The following is an 18097-nucleotide window of genomic DNA, read 5'->3' as shown; positions in this document are numbered from 1 at the left end:
TCCAGTTAATTGAGAAAGCGCATTTGTGTTTTTGTACATATTTTGGGCGGGACACGTTTTGCCATGGCTGCATTCTAGGTGTGTTGAGTGTGTGCAAAAGCTGCTGAATAGGTGTTAGGCACAAATGCAAAATGTGTCGGAGGGACATAAATAACGCAGTGGCCTGTCTTATATCCCTGCTAGACTGCTTAGCACCATTTACCACTACTTATACTGTGTGCGTGTGTCCCTGTATGTGTATGTGTGGTTGGTTGGAGTTCATCGATGTCCAAACCAGAATGTGATGGGCGATGTTCCGCGGTTGTGTTTTGTGCATTTATTGTGGCTGTGGTTTCAATGCAGCTTCTCCTAGAGGATCACACACGCTGTTGTGGTTCAGTTATAAAAAAAAAAAAGTAGCCTCATGTGTCGCCTTGTGCGTGCTGGAAATACACCGGAACCTCAGGTTTTACAAACAAGTCCACTTAGGAACTACATTTTTCGAAGAAAACATACCTCAATTCACGCACTATTTTCGGCTCGCAACCAGTCTTGGCTCAGTTGTAAAATCATCGGCTCTGTGCGTCACACATTGCGGGTATCTTTGCTGATTTGCTCGACATTTGCCCTCAGTATGGCTCCAAAGAAAGTGAAAAATGCTTGCGATAGTGATATTAGGAAGCCTAATTGTATTACTGTTGAAAAAAGAAGGAAATAATAGCTAATCATAATGGTGTTCATGTTTGTGATCTTGCTACCCAGTTTGGTTTGTCGAGCTCTACCATCTGTACCATTGTAATAATAGGATTGGGAAAGCGCTTTTGTCAACACCCAAAGACGTTTAACATAGGTGTAAACAGACACACATAAAAAAAAAAAACAAGTAGAAAAAAGAAATTAAGCCCCAGTGGATGCCGCGAGCTAGTGACAGCTTGCAAGCGTGGCTACCAGAACTCGCTGGTGATAGTATAAGTGTGTTTTCTTGGTCTAATGTTTCCCTGTGAATCCGCTTCCCCTTCTTGCATTTTAACATATCGTTTTGCGTGCCACGTCCTTATTTACAAGCTCGCCAAAATGGCCGTAACATTGCACACTTTTTGCACACCGCTTTGCTGGCAAAACACGCCCAAGTTTATTTTCATGGTCGTGTGTTTTCACTTTTTTCTACATCGCCACTGTATTTATTTTTAACTACACACCGATAAAAACAAGGTAAACATAGCTTCATTCTGGCGCTGGAACGGATTATTTTTGTTCCATTCCTTTCAAAAGGGAGTCTTTACCTCAGATTGCGAACGTTTGAGTTCGTGGAACGAATTTAATTCATGAAGCAAGGTTCCACTGTATTTGTCTTTTGTGGGGAAATAAACAATAGAAGACCAAGGAAGCTGTCTGTTGAGGGTGTCTTTTGCCTTGTGACTGGCTGGCGACCGGTCCAGGGTGTGATAGGCTCCAGCTCACCCACAAATTTAACTTGTCAATCTAACACGATCATCAAAAGTTCAAAACCTGTTCAGTCCTGAGCTTCACGTGTTTGATCTCTTTTTTTTTGTTTGTTATTGTCTTCTATTCTCTGTGTCTGGCTCACTCTTTAACAGTCTCGACACATTTTGTCTCATTCTGTCGCTTTTACCAGCTTTATAATTCTCGACGTGAACTCTTAACTCAGCATCTTTTGGGTTCTCACACACAGGCACGCAGGCAGGTCACCGTGCGCTTGTGTGGAATGCAAATCAGTAAACTGGAAACTGCATGCGAATGCATTCACTGGCCACTTCATTTCGTACAATGCACGTACAATCTAATGAGATCCAATACAAGAGCTGTATCCATTTGCCAGAATTTACAAAGATAACAAAAGCTGCAAGTAGCTGTCCGCGGGCCCTTGCGACCCTGTTTTTCGTGGCGAATCCTTGAAGCAGTCACCAAAATTTAACACCCCGGAGCTGGCCTAAATTGGGTGCTTCAAAAGCAAAATGGTTGGCTTCCTGTTCAATTTCAGGCATGGGTCTTGAAGACTTTTTCGTGCATCCTGTACATCCAGTTTTGTGTTACTCAAAACATTTTTTTCTAACATTCGATAGGGTACTCGTGAGTTTTTGGGAGACATGTTTGGGATTCCTAAAACATATTTTTACCAGGGTACATGCCCTTGTGAAATATATACGCGTTTTTATGCATGTCGAGACCCCCGAAAAGGCGATTTATTTGCACCTCTTTGGAGCAAATTCTGTTGTAGGACTTCATGGAAGTATAAGTCCTGGAATTCACCCCCAAAATGTCCGCGTCAAAACCAATATGGTTGACTTCCTGTTCAATTTTGGGCATGGCTCCTTGAGACATTTTCCTACGTCCTGTTACGATATGCACCCAACTTCCGATTGATTGGTGAACCTGGTGTGCAGGACTGATTTTTGTTCTTCTAACTTTTAAGAGATTCATATTTAGAAAACCTGATTTAGTTTGTGAGCATTCAAATGCTTACAAAAATTCTCGAGGTTTTGGGGCATGACACAACCCTCAAAATGGCGATTCAAGCGCCAAAGGAAGGAACAGGAACAGCGATTCCAGCGATTAAGGAGCAGCGATTACAAGGGTCTTTGCAATTACCTTATAATGCTGTACTAATAAGTCTGACTCTCACTCAATTGTGCAGGTCCCTAATGTTGTGAGCACTGAGCGCTGTTTGACAAGATGTGATCGGCTGCTGCTGCTGTGAGGTTTCCGGGTGGTTTAACACGAATCCAAGTGGTGCCGGGATGAGATAAGCCCGGCAGGGTTTCACTGGCCTTGTAACTCTACTCCTGTGTTGCCATATGTCACCAGGGAGATTGGAAACAGATAGGACGAGGGCGAGCACCACGACTTGAGGCAGAAAATCGGAGGGAAGAGCATGAAAGATGGAAATGGGTGGGGGGGGGGGCACATAGAGGTGATCAGTGATTGTTTACAGACAGCTGGAGGTAGACACCAGTTCCAGAATCAATCACTCGTACTGCTGCATGCTGAGCTGTGACCTCGTTTCACTCTCATTACTCCAGTCTGTGCATACAGTGTTTTTGCACGATATAACACTTTTTAAAAAGGTTTTTAAAATGTACTTAGTTACAGTAATGCCCTTGAAATGAAAGCCACACTCGCCAATGCACTTTTCTGCCATTTATTTAACACCGGTGGAACTGTAAAACACATTGCGCACGCTTACACGCAGAAACTCACGTCTCCACGTGGCAGATTTTCACCTTTTGCAGGTCGTTCTGGAACATCAACAGGGGTTCAGTGTAGTTGTATAGTTGAGCCAGAATTCGACCCTGGATGACTGTTTACCTTCTATCTACAGCCTGAGCGTGTGATTCCTTTCAAAACGGTGACTGTAAGTGATAATGCCATGTACACATGCTCCAGCTCCTGTCTATTTATAGTCGTCAAACTTGTGATGTTCTGCTGAGTAGTTTGAGTCATCCCACACAGCGCAGTCATAACAAAATCATACGCCGTGACAATACTGACAAACCACCATGGCCCCAGTCCGACATATTGGTGAAAACCATATCAGCATTGTGTTATACTTTGGTTTAACAGCAGTTTTACACAAAATCTCTTGTTGCCGGCCGATAGTCCAGTGATAACTTGGTGAGATGTTTACATTTTATAATAAGTTGGCATCAAAACAAAATGACAGCTTTGGCGCTTGATTTTCTCAAATAAAATAATAGCTCACACTCTAGTTTGTCCTAAAGGAGACTTATGTTGCATGTTTATTTTACAACTTTCAGTTCCAAGGTTCCTGTTCTTAGGGGCGGGCCCTGTCTCCTGCAAGTGAGCTGGTCCTCATCCCGCCGCATATAATGGTGGGCCAGTGGCAAATATGGATTTCCGTACATGATGAACATGGGCGGGGCTTAATACCTGTGGGGGAAAAAATAGCCAGTGCCTATGAAGACAATAAAAGCATTTTCACTCATGGGTACAGCACTTCATTCACTCCACTGTGTGTATGTGGCGCATGGACACATCACCAAACACAAATAACCCCAAATAACTCTGACGGAAGTGCAAAATGGCTCGCTCGCAGGCACAGTTTCGGAAATGGAGATTAAAATAGATAGATATGGTCATTTAATTTCACACTTAATAGGTGGGTAGCACTTCAGAGACCCTCATTTGCATACAAGCCATTAAAAGCAAATTCTCCTTAATACGTTCCCCTTTAACAAACATTACACTCATATCCTGCGTGATGCTTAACATGCCTCTTGGTTAGTCTACGAGGCAAGAGAGTCCGTGGAGTGCATTAAGCGGGCGGTTCATTACGGCACACAATAGACAGCAAAGTTGCAATAGAGTCCAGTTGTGTGCAGCCGGCGTGTTATGCCATCGGCTGTCACCCAAAGATGTGATTTACGACGGGAGTTGTGTCAGCCTGCTGAATGAGAGCCATTGAGTACGAGCTGACGCACACACTCAGTATGGCCGCTGACACGAGGATCTGCACTGTGACGCTAACGGTGGCATCTGGATGCGCCATTCATTGTGTGTGTGTGTGTGTGTGTGTGTGTGAGAGTGTGTGAATGGGGGTCTTTGTATATCATGATGTTGCGTCGATCTTTGACACCGCATCCACTTACACACTCACTTCCTCCTTATCTGCTTTGCGCCCAGCGTGTTATCGGTATTAGTAAGGAGTTATATTCAATTCAATACCACCATCCATTTTTTTTCTTTCTGAAATAACTTAAAAAAAAGTAATTTGTCCGTTTGCTAACAGTTAGTGACACTGACTGTGGCTCACTCTTCCTTCCCGAAAACTCAATTCTCTTCAAATGAGATGTTTATTAAAAAAAAAAAAAAAAAAAAAAAAGCGTTTCATTTGTAGTTTCCGTTTTTTTTTATTTGGTATTTTTTAAAAATGCGGAACACCTGAAAACGTTTGGCCGCATCTGGTGCATTATTTCTGGAATTTTTGTGGAGGATTTTTATTTTCTATTTTTGTGTGTTTCTGTGGGAGTTTTTTTTTGACATCACTAACATGTTTGTATGGAAGAATCATTAGGACTGCAGTGGAAAAAACTAACAAATTATACTACCAGATTGCTGTCATAATTCTACAAGAAAAAACTTATCGAGCACCACGGCAGCATCCTGTCCTGCCCTTTATATATATATATATATATATACATATATATATATACATATATATATATATATATGATTTTAAAAAGTTTTATTTTTACATGGTTCAAGTCAAGAATAAGGTTGTATATTTTTTATTAAAAAAAAAAAAACTTTCAACTTTAAAACTTTCATAAATAGTCACAAGATTAAATTAGTAATATATCGAGAATAAAGTTGTGTGTTTCATATTCGCTGGCGTCAGGCGGAAACCTCACATCTCCAAAATTATCATCACTTGTCAGGAAACCAAAAAAAAAAAACCCAAAAACATTTTCAACACTTTAGAAAATAATATACAAACGTGGGCACTGACCAATAGTATCGATTTCTGAAAAGAATTTGGACATAGAAGCTTTTGGCCTGATGCCAGCGAAATTATTTAAAGAAGTTATATATTTCCTGCCCGATGACAGGTGGGATAGGCTCCAGCACGCCCGCTACCCTAGTGAGGAGAAGCGGCTCAGAAAATGGATGGATGGATGGATATATTTCCCACCTCAAATTTTAATTTTTTTTTAGATAAAATGTAATGTGTTTGCTAGATTAATGTTGTAATATTAGGGGAATAAATGTGAATATTTTGGAGATAAAATGTTTATTTTTTTAACTTAACGTTAAATTACAAGAATAAAGTCATTTCTGTGAAGATATGTGAAGGATTAATATCAGAAGTTTATTGCCTTCTTAATGATGAACAATGTAGGGGCTCTCGTCCTATTACATTTTAGTACAGGTTAAAGAATGAAATACTCAGTGATTCGCCACATCAACTATTATCAGTATGAATGAATGAATCAATCATTCAAGCAATCAATCAATTATTGACCTGAATTGGGTATTGTGTGCCACGTATCAATGGAAAGCCAAGCAGATGAAATTCACTTATTTGAATATGGGTTTTTTCCCCTCAAAACTATGCAACTTTATTCTCATAATATTAGGACTTTAATAGCCAAAAAAATATACAAATTTCAAACAAAAATATATTTTTTTCCAACTTAAGTAGTGTATTTACTTCTGTCTTTTCAGTGTGATCCTTATACTCATTGGTACAATACCTTCAGTATGTGTGTAGAATTATCTCCAATTCTTGTACAAAACAACAACAGTGGACTTGTAAATTCCTGTTTGCGCCTGATTCTTCTGAAAGGGAACCTGCTATTTTCAAACTAATTTTGCTTATGTAAAAGTGATATTGAAAGGAATATCAAAGCAACTTTGTTTAAAAAAAAAAAAAAAAAAAAGCACACTGCATTCAAATCAAATACCGGGAGTCACACTGCAATGTGGGTCGCTCAATGGTTGAGCAAATTTGTCATCGCCGCGCCTTGTAGCCAGTATTTGTGAGTAGCATTTAGATTCGAGGATTCTCTTCAAGTATGTGTAATCCCCTCTGCTTGTCTTCTAGCTCTGACAGGCTCTGAGGCATGTGGTGGCTATCTGGATGCCACTGACGCGGGCTACATCACCACGCCCGGCTACCCGCTGGAGTATCCCCCCCACCAGAATTGCCGCTGGGTCATCACGGCGCCGGAACCTTCCCAGCGCATCGTGCTCAACTTCAACCCGCACTTCGAGATCGAGAAGCTGGACTGCAGGTATCGATAACGAGGACAGACACGTGCAATCGCTTCATTGTGTTCATTAGTCTTTCTCCAAATAAATTGAGGATAGATTATTATGCAAAAACTTTCAGCGCTTTGTGTGAGGGCTGCTGGGTGCATTTGGTCAGCCCACTCTCCTCCTGTTTCCCTGGCTTCAGCTAGCCCATAATAATCACTTTGGGACCTCCCAGAGTCCCTCATCTCTTAATATCACAGCCTAATTACCACACGTTTACAGTTGCAGGGTGCTTTTTTTTTTATCCCGAACAAATGAACCCAGTCAGAAGACGATTTTCCATCTATGGCCGTTTTTGGCTCGAGTCGAACTGGGAGAAGTGCAAGTATGGCGGCGCAACGTTCAAAACCAGGATGCAGTGACAATACAGACATGAGGGCAAACAGGCTTGCTGGGAAATAATGAACCCATGCTGGCAAAGACGTATGAGATTGATTAAGCAGCCTGCAGTCAAACCAGCTGTGGAGGCAAATGATTGTGAAGTCGTGCTCAGAACATATTATTTTAGGCACCTTTCAAAACTAAAACTGCTTGCACCAAACAAAACCTCACTTGCTTTAATTACTTTTGTTACACATTTTGGGTTACCTTTGTGTAGGTTGAGGTTTAAATTTGTGTTTGGTGATGTGTTCAAGTGGCACACACAGTGTAGCATATGAACTGTTTACTCTGAGTTAAAATGCTTTTATTGTCTTTAATTAGCTTTTTTACAAAAGCCGAACTCACAATTGACCCGGCAGTATTTGGAGCAGGATGAGAATCGGCTCGCCTACATGAGAAAAGGTCAAGCCCCTAAAAATGGGCTGATTTCAGCAACACAAGAAATAGGGTGTTCAAAGTGTACTATAATTCTTGATCTTTGGGGTATTTTGATGAAAGCGTGCTGCAGACTTGTTATTAAAACACCTGGGAATGGTTTTAAACTGCGAAAGAAAATGCATCATATTTTTCCTTTATTGCCCCTGTAAAGTGAACGTAAATGTCTTCTCACATGATTGTGACATACAGCAGAGAAGAATCTTGTTCACAATTTGAATTAGAAAAGAATAATCACCAAGTACATCGTGTAAAACGGGGCTTCAAAAAAATCAAGCCCATGTTTCCGCTCTCAAATGCTGTGGGCGTGTCCGCTGAATGCGCCGAAACCACGCCCTGCTCAACTGGCAATCAAGTACCACGACTACGACCTGAAAGATGGAGGCTAGTTCGTCTCGCGTCTTTCTTTTGCCTCCACATCGCTACATGTTTGAGTTGCGAAAATATATCCACTTCAAGCGTCCGGTGGCTGGATTATAAGAGCAACAACTGAGCCACGACTGCTGCTGGTCGTGCCTTGCGAAAGTGATGTACTGTATTTGAACGCAGATGTGGAAATATACTGCGTGTTCAATGCGTGTCTATCACAGCGCGACGAATTGCGTACTCATACACTTTTGTCTTTTCAACCACACAGTGTCCCTGTTGACATCAATAATAGATCAGGAGAATTCCACCACTCAGATTTGCTAAAATCATTCTGACATTTCCTTGGTAGCATCAATATTTCACCTGGCTGTTTGTTGAAAGCACAAGACTGAAAAGGCCAAAATTGTTGTTGTTTTGCTCTACTTCTACATTGGAAATATAATTTTTGATTTTTTTTTTTTAATTCTACTTTCCCTTCCTTCCACCCTCTGCCAGTCGCTCCTTGTGAGGCTCATAGCATTTGAATCAGTCACTTTCCCAGCAGGGGAGCATCGAATTGAAGTGGAGCAAGTCAATCAGGTTTTTTTCACTAAGCATATGGAGGTTAGCGTTAGCGATGACCATTTTAGGTCAAAAAACGCTAACAACCATTCAGCTCACTCGTACTTATCATGTTATATGTACATTACACATCTAACAGTGTCTTAAAAATCACTTACAGGTGCTCCTTTGTTATTTTTGGCCAAGTTTATCGGTGGCATTTCATATGATATAACAATGAACGATGATAACTTCTCAAGCCTAATAGGCTCGATGGCATGGAGCTATTCAAGTCTACCGGCACCCAACGTACGTATGCATGTGCAGAGGGAAGCAGAAATTGATCTGCTCAGTCCACAGGGTAAAGATGCCAAGAACAGGGACAAGACTCGTCTATCATCTCACACTCACACACACCACACACGCACGCGTCGTTCACCGATTAGTCCAGGGTTGTTTCATTATATAACAATGCTGAAGTAATCAGATTTATTACGGTCCTGATTGTGATTTAAAATAAGAATCTGTAATCGATAATGCATTACATTATGCAGAGCTCTCAGTGGCTGTGCTGGTCAGATCGACGACGGGCTGGTCAGTGAGCGAAAACAACGTTTTCATTAAGATTCTGACATAGCGGTCATTTAATTTAAGGAGGAAGTGTGAAGCACGGACATAAACTCTGATGTATTAAAAAAGGGGGGAAAAAGGCTCCCATCGATGCCAAGATTAGCAGCCAATCATAACTAAGTCTAACTTCCGTTTTTTATTTTTTTATTTTTTTAAATCACATGAGAAGCACCACAGGGCTTTATCATTGCAAGTTGTTGTTTCACACGCACACACACACATTCATCTATTTGGCTTTCCAAAAAGGACAGTTTTCAATTGCAATTGGTTTTACAGTATGTAAATTAACAGGGTTACATACAAACTGCCAATTCCATTTGCACAAAACTTTGGGGAAGCTTGGGACGCGTACCAAGGAAGGATCCGTTTCATTTTACCGTAGATAATGATACAGTTGTGCAAGTGATTGGAAATAATGCGAATGTTAATAATACATATTGCGTGAAAGGCAGCACAGTGACCCAGAGGTCAACCACATAGCTCCGCCTTGCATCAAGGGAAATACACATACACGGCAGTCCAATTGTGCCACAAGGTTCTCAGGGTCGGATTGTTAAAGTCCACTTTCAGTGCCATTCTAGTTTACTATTACAATGGATAGAAACTATTTATACACTTGGTGATGGGCAGTGTCGTCTGCCCTGCGCTACACACTCTTAAGAACTGCATCGTGGGGAGATATTAGTCATATTTGTTCTGTCATCAGCTTTTTTGCCCCCCAAATCAATAACTGGCATAAGTGTATAAAAGTTCTCTGCAAAACAACTGGAAAAAGGTTGTGGGGGGCGGTGGGGGTCTCCTTGTGTATCTGTGCAAGCGTGTATAAATAAGATTTCTTCTGCCAACAAAGTGATATTAAATTCTTCCTGAGGTGACCCCCGAGACAGTTGAGGTTAAAGAGCTGCTCCAGCGTCACACTTTGAGCGGCTATGTTGCCTTTCAACACAGCAGCTGGTTGTCTCCTTCACATTTTCCTCTTGGCTCACTGCACGGCTCCGTCTGGATCTCTATTTGGAGTCTTTGGAAAGCGCACTCGCGCACTCGCGCACACACCGACCGCTTAGGGAAAACTGCAGCGTCAGGGTCTGTTGAGGGCACGAGCAAATCTTGACAGCTTCCCCTCTCTCTCTCTCTCTGTCTCTCTCTCTCTCACTCCCTCCCTGCCGGCTCGCTCGCTCTCCTCCCTCGATTCGTCCGACCCTTCCTCCGCCTCCGGCCTCGTCGCCGCCATCGCGCCGACCCCATCTATCATCTTCCGTCTGATCGGGCACCTTCTTCGCCCAGCGCTTCCCCGCACGTCCCTCCCTTCATCACCTCGTCCTCCTCATTGCCCCCAAGTGAATCACCCTTCCTTCCTTCCTTCTTTCCTTCTCCCCTTCTCCTTTCACAGAAAAACAGGAAGCATGACAAATGCAGCATATTTTGACTTTTCTCTCTCTCTTCCACATCTTCAATTTTCTGCCTCGTTGTAACTCTTTTCAAGTCCCCTCTGGATCCTTTTCTCATTCTCCGTGCCCATTGACCTCCTCCACTATTTACAATGCTGATCTGAGACAGCCGCGCAAGTGCAGAAATGCAGAGCTGTGATACTCAAGACAGTCCCTGAGGCCCCCAAGGGCTGTCTGATCCATAATGTAACTGTAATGTGTGTTTGTCTTTGTGTGCTCGTGTACTTTTGACCGACGGTCCCGATCAATATATGTTAAAGCCGTAATGGGGAATTGATTAATTGTCCTGGACATTACATTTGGACGCAGTCGGAAACACACACACACACACACACACACACACACACACACACACAAATCTGTAATAAGAATCAGGTTGAGTAGTTTTAATGCATCAGATATGAGTAAATGGTCGACAGCTATACATGTTTAACATCGGTTTTAGAATTATTTCCATGACATATTTCTTATATTTACTGGCAGACAGTTGACCTGTGATGTGATCGATCTTAAAAATGTTAAGGAACTAGTTAATAATGTTTGTCATGCAAAAGCGTATGTTTAGCATTGGCTTACTAATATAGAATACTGAAGTTCCATCTACAGCCACTTCCCTTTTTTCCATTGAGGTGCTTGAACTTCAATTTCCATCCATTTTGTATTGTGCTTGTGCTCATTAAGGTTACGGGGGAAGTTGAGCCTATCCCGGCTATTCTAACAATAGAAGCGGGGTACGCCCTGCCCCTCAACTGGTCGCCCGACAATCGTTGGGAACTTCAGATCCCATTATAAGTATTTCTTTCAAAAATTCTGGCTCCCCAAGGGCAATCAAACAACGACAACGTAAGCTTCGCAGAGTCTGTGCTCGGCCCAACTTGGTGTTGACAACGCATATAATGATTGCAGATCAGGAAAGAAAAAAAAATACTTCTTTTAACACCCTGCACCACAGGATAATCAGTCAGGATAATCTTTTAAAGACTTCTGACAACGGGGCTTTTGCTGATTGTGATCGGAAGTGGGGGAAAATGCTCAAATTCGGCCCAATTATCAGAATGTGTGTACCCTGCTCGCGTGCGTGTATGTCTCCAGATGCGAAGTCTATTTCTAAAGACACCCGATTGCTGCAAAGAGCTCGACTTGAAAAGAAGGCATGACTTACTGTAAAAGGCAGTGGAGAGGCGGGAGGGCTGGAAATTCTTTTCTTTTTTTTTTTTTTTTTGTATTCTCGTTTCCTGGTTTCTCATTGGAAAGAAAAACCACCAATTTATCTAAATGTTCTGACTAAATCTAATCTACAGCATCCCGCAGGTTCTTCTTGCTGTAGCCTCACAGTACTTTAAACGCTTTTGAAACGCACTTGGCTTTTTTCATCATTTCCTCCCTACAAGCAAGCAAAATCCTTTTTTTACACCCCTTGATAAGCGATGAATTTCAAGGAAAACATGTGAAACAAATTCCCGCTCCTTGTCAGTCCCCTCGGCAAGTCTGTGCCACAAACCCGCTGGCTCTGAGGAATATTTGTGTTTTTATTTTATTTATTTTTTTCTGGGTTGGTGGGGGCAAGGAGAGTGAGAGAGAGCGATGATGGGATTTCAACAGCGTGTTAGAAGCTGTGTTCCTCCCACACGGAACGGATTGAAGGAAACCTCCAGCTCGTCCATGGATGCATGCAAGCCACGGGCACTTTGTTTGTATCAGTGTGTTTACTGTGTGTGTGTGCGCGTGTGTACATACGCTCACTTAAACGTGGGTGTCAGCTCTTCACTGAAGGCTCAGAGCCCAACGGGGGAAGGGAGCACAGGATGAGAACCGGGCGGCGGGGAAGGCGCGGAGTGGAGGACACCTGTGGCTGCCAGTCCGACATTGTGAATGCAGCGTCATGTTCTCTGTGACAGCATTGTGATGGCTGAATCTATAAACATTTTCCCTTCTTTTGGACCTTACGTCATGATTTCCAAAGGCAGCCTTTGTCTTTTGAGTTTACAAGGAAGTATAGCACGGAAGGAAGGGTGTATTTTCTTTATGCGTTATCCCTGCTTGAACGTCATGGGACGCTGTGTAGAAGCAGCAGAAGTTTTATGACAGCTTCAATTTTGATGTTTTTACAGTCACATTATTAAAATGACTCCATGTCCATAATTTTGCATGATAACAACAACATAAACAAGCCTCTCTCATAATAATTAGTTGGATTTCATGCAAAATCATACTGTAAAAAAATACTGACTTGTTTTGATTGCAAATAACAAGGATATGGTTTGCCTGTGTTTGTTTGTCAACAGTAGAACTCAAAAGGTTGATCTGGATCCAGTTCTAATTTTTGGAACAGGCACTGTAACATTTGGACCTGCAATGTGTAGCGTCGGTATGACCCAAAGACAAATAGAACCTGAATTCCGGATCCCAAAACACCCAAGGTTGTCTGTACATGGCAATATTTTATGCTGCAAAGTCCTGAAATCCAACTCAAGAGAAGTTATGTACTGACGAGATACCTTAATTCAACAATAAGAGGCTGAAATATAGCTTTATAATCTTGCCAAATTTAGCATTTTCAACACGTTTGCAGAGGGAGTTACAATTAGCCGCACATATATATTTTCAAGTACGTCATTGCGGTGATTTGTGCGTGCATACGTAGCTCACACAGGGAACATTTTGGGGAAAACACCCCAAAAATATTGGATTCCTACATTTGAATCCTACTTGTCACACTTGCTGGTCCCACACAGCGAGTCTTGTGTGACTGACATGTTGGAGGAGCCCAGGGAGAAAAAGAGGGCCCAAAGATAATCAGAGGAACACAAAAAAGTGAAGTATTTATCATAAATCACGGATGTGCAGTATATGTCGGTATTTGGCACATGCAAACATCGTCATAGACAAATAAGATTTACTTGCTTGTTTAATTTTACGCTTGATGGGTGGACAAACACTCCAGAGACCCAACTATTTGTATACAAACAATAAAATGTCAATTCTCCATTCCCTTTAAGGTTAGGATATCACATGTGCGCGCGCACGCACACACACACACACACACACACACACACACACACTGTACAACATTTGTCAACAGTATTTCACGGCCAGTTGGCACCTTAAATGATTGAAGTGTGAGAGTTAATTAACCTTTTGGGAAGTTGCTCACCTTTCGGGAACCATGCATACATACATGCAGACATAAGAGAACTAAAAAAGATGCCTGAAAGTGGACGGAAAGGTCCCATATTTTACCAAACCAACTTTTTCTAGTGTTTGGGATGTAGTATCGGCTATATAGTGTCACAGTAAACATGAAGTATGAATTAAAATCATCCACGCATTCCTGAATTCCGGAAGTTTTTTCTGCCAAGAGGCATGAAAGCAGGTCCATCGAATTTCTCGAGGTCATCTACGTCACTAACGAAGATCTCCGCCTCCCTTTCCGCTCCCGAGCCAGCGCTGTCGACATCACAAACACGTGTGCTCTCACAAGTGGGTCTTCTACGCGGAGGCAACCAATCAGTCTTAGCCAAATATCGACAAAGCGGATACAAAACTGGGTCAAACAGACGTAGCTGTCAGAGGGGCCTTTTCTGGACACTTGTAATGACAAAAACAATGTTTGTCTTTTAAATGAAATTGATACTTTTACACTAAATCCATGCTAGAGAGTCACTCTGTGTAGATTTAAATAGCCAAAAGATGCGACCTTAAATTGCATGGATGTTCTCCTTCTGTTTTGATGAAGGTGCATCCCTTTTTCTGCCAGATGCTTGTCATCCCAAAACACATTTCGTTATCGTTTTCGTCAAGTGGGCTAGCTCAAGGAGCAAAAAAGATTGTCAAAATTGGACAAATGTGAGTGTGAATGGTTGTGATGACCCTCCTAAGGACACACCGTATCGAAAAGGGATGGCTGGATGGAATGTGGATGCCTAGTATGTTACAGTATAACACTTTTTCTACTCCTGTCAGCAATTTAAGAACTAAAAACAAGATATTTTCCACATTTTCTACTCAAGTGTTACTGTAATGCACACTTGCAAGAAGTATCAATGAATCTACTGTGTATAATGGCATAAAAGCAGACATTCTTTGAGGGTTTCTTCACTGATCACACTGGAGAGATGTAAAAAGCTCATTAGAAGAGCAATTAACATGACTGTGGTCAGAAGTGATCGATAAAGTGGCTAAATATGTGCAAATAGACTTAAGATGTATTTATTAGGTCTTAAGGCTTTTAGTGAAAATGGAATTAACTGACAATGAAACTTGTCGTATTTTGTGGTGACAAGCCGCTTGAAGGAATTTTGTTGGCAGGACGCTATTTTTGAAGGCAAGCAGGTGACCGGCTGCTTGTTGTCCAGACGCAGAGGCAGAACTCCTGCTGTGCGTCCGCACACGGAGACCAACATTTGTGCTCAGAGGACATCAAAGAAACTGAATAAAAATAGATGCTTTTTTGTGTTTTGTTTTTTTGACCACAGTTCTTCATAATGTCGACAGCCAATGACTGTAGACCTGGATTTAGGGATGATTGAAATCAGAAACAATGACAAATAAAGCACAATAATTTCTGTAATAAATTTGCTTCCCATGCGACCGTCTCAATTCTATTACTCTATTTCTTTCTTGAATCACCAATAGCTGTTTGAGACTTGTCTGAACCATACATTATTGTACTAACTTACGATAAGAAATTCGATAATTAGTTAATTTGATTCATGCTAAATTTATTACAATGTAATGTGATGTAAGTACCGTATTTTTTCGGTTGATTGAGAAAAATACATTTGGAGTTATGGTATTATTATAGATAAGAAGATTGCAACTCATTTTTCATCTGTCATAATTTTCAAGCAAGATTACAATGTTCATACGTTGACAAATATGATCATTTAAAATAATTACTGTGAACCTAGTAGTGTTTTTATTTTACTGAAACATTCTATACTTTGTTACTTTGTATCTTTGGTATTAAACTAATAACATACTGTATGGGGGAATTTAGTACAACTCTGAGTTTGTGTTGTATGTCACTTACACTTATGATGGAATGTTTGAAATATATATCTTCTCCTGCAGCTGTAATAAGACAACTGCAGTTCTGCTGACAGTAAATGTTACATTCAAATGCATTTCTGCTTATTTATTTATTTATTTTTATAACTCCTCCATGATTTCAGCGGAAATGTTGCAATGAGGCTGCTGATGTTATCATTTCCACGAAATGGAAATATTATCTGTCGATATGACGGTCACTGAACGTTTCAGACGGGGGAATCTCCCCTCACCAGAATCTCACATAAAGGTGGAGTAACAAAGTATGATGATGATGTTATTAAATTCATGTTGTTTTTTTGTCCATGTAGGTATGACTATGTTGAGATCCACGACGGTAACTCGGAATCAGCCGACTTATTGGCAAAGCATTGCAGCAACATCGCCCCAGCACCAATCATATCATCCGGACCCGCCCTCCACATCAAGTTTGTGTCCGACTACGCCCACCAGGGGGCAGGATTCTCGCTGCGCTACGAAATCTTCAAAACTGGTAAGGAGACGTCACGGTTGACACTTCCATGATATGAATTTTTAATTATAATTATAAAATTAATTGGAACAGTGAAATCCGAATACCCCAAGGGTAAATATTGCACTATAAAAGTTACTGGAAAAAGGACAAAAATATATAGACGTTAACTGAGTGTTGATTTTGTTTGAAAGTAGGGTTAGGGTTAGGGTACCAAATTAAGCAGAGCCACTGACTCCGTGATCGTGACTGTTGCCAGACTTGAACGGAGGAGCAACTGGTTGTGTTAAGTGTTAAGCGCCCCGTGGCACCATGCTGCCTCTCACAGGTCAATCAGCGGAGATGTTATGTGAGTGTCGTGAGCAGTGTCGGTAATCTCAAGTACATCATACACTATAAAAGCACTGAGAACACACATTGTCGTGTGTGGGGTCTATTTAAAATTAAGATGATAAAAATCAGTATATGCGTACTCCGCTTTACTACAAATAAATATGAGAGGGAAAAGGAGAGCAGAGACCAGAATCAAATCTTCATGATCATGTGTGGACATTCCTGCGTAACTCAACTCAAAGTCTTTGTTTGGAGTATTTAACTCCCTCAAGAGGGGTCTAATCCCCATGACCCACCCCAAAATAACGAGTAGTGCACCTTTAAAAGCAGGCTAAGCGTGACTATATCACTACCAGCCAGCTTGCTTCATTAGGTGACCAAGCCTAAATGGTATCATGCTAGACCTTAAGCAAGTAAGGATCGCCTTAGCATGGGACCCTTGAGACCCCTTCGGACTCCCTATGCGAGACCTCTGTTCCCTCAATGGCCCTCTGTCTGTCTGAGCATCACATCTTATTGTGTGAGTGTGTGTGTGTGCGTTAGAGAAAGGGATCATACCCTTCACGCTGCCGTGGGTCAGCCGAAGCAAGACCAATTGAGATCAAGGGCAAGTGAGACGCACATAGGGGCACAGAGTGTCTTCAGCCATCTTATTCCGGTCCCCCTGAAAGCATTCCCCACATGCCTGTTTAATTGAGTCCTGAGCCCTGAGAGACACTGTCACACACAGGGCGGGCTGGGGTTACTAACGCAACGCATGTGCTCGTCCGAATGGATGTGTCTCACTTTCTGCCCCCGCCAGCCTGTAGGGATTTGTTCCTATGTGTTTTCGGCACTCTGTTCCCCTCAATCGACTTTAGGATGAGTGTCGGAGGTCACACTTGGAGTCTGCTGTCTTTGGACAACAATGTGGCTGTTGTAAACCGTAACGTTAGATCCTGACACTGATGTGTTCAAGTTTGACACATCACAAGACACTTACGGATGACCATTTTTTTATTTTGGCTGTTTGTTTACATGACGACACCAGCACAACAGATTTATACATCCATCCGTTTGCTACCCACAAATTATACAAATTGATTTCGGGCAAAAGTCAGGCTACACTAACTGTTTGTTTCCTAAACGTGAGCACAGTTTGGGGGGGGGGGGGATTTCTTTTCAAACAACAGAGTTTTCGTCTTCATGGAATCCTGTAAAAATGGAGGACATGCACATAAATGTCAAAACAGTAATGGCAGAACGCAGCGCTTTTCAGCTTTTCTGCTTTATAACGCTTTTCTAGCAAAGTGTATCTTTAGTGCAGTGTGACATGATGGAGAGTTTGCTTTTAAAGCCATGTTGCACTCAAATAGCGCTCTCTCAACGCTTAACTTTCAATGAGGGATCATGCTCTGGTTGGCAACATTTTCCACTAAGGTGCACAGCTATGTCCTGGCTTTGACCCTCAAATAGCTTGTGTTTCAACCACAGGATGGTGGTGGCACTGTTTATTTTTGACATCATAGCAGCAATAATAATCCGATAATAATAATAATGTCTTGCTCAGTGGTACAATAAGGAGAGAGCTAGGGTAAGGTTCACATAATAGTTCATGAAATAATAATGTAGATCTGTTACTTTGGTAACCATCATGACTTTTCAAAATTTGAAAAGACTTTACATG

General features: G+C 41.7%; 1 protein-coding gene across 2 annotated transcripts in view; it reads left to right on the top strand.

The window, feature by feature from the left end:
* Nucleotides 1-18097, top strand: part of LOC133410383 (neuropilin-2-like) — a 91558-nt gene that overhangs the window by 9016 nt on the left and 64445 nt on the right. For both annotated transcript variants that reach the window (XM_061691495.1, XM_061691496.1), the window contains exons 2-3: nucleotides 6563-6752; nucleotides 15938-16119. In XM_061691495.1, the coding sequence (XP_061547479.1) occupies nucleotides 6563-6752; nucleotides 15938-16119 (372 nt within the window). The remainder of the gene's footprint in view (nucleotides 1-6562; nucleotides 6753-15937; nucleotides 16120-18097) is intronic.

Source organism: Phycodurus eques, chromosome 12 (assembly GCF_024500275.1).
Source record: "Phycodurus eques isolate BA_2022a chromosome 12, UOR_Pequ_1.1, whole genome shotgun sequence".
NCBI lineage: Eukaryota > Metazoa > Chordata > Actinopteri > Syngnathiformes > Syngnathidae > Phycodurus > Phycodurus eques.
This window is presented reverse-complemented; position numbering and strand designations above follow the sequence as displayed.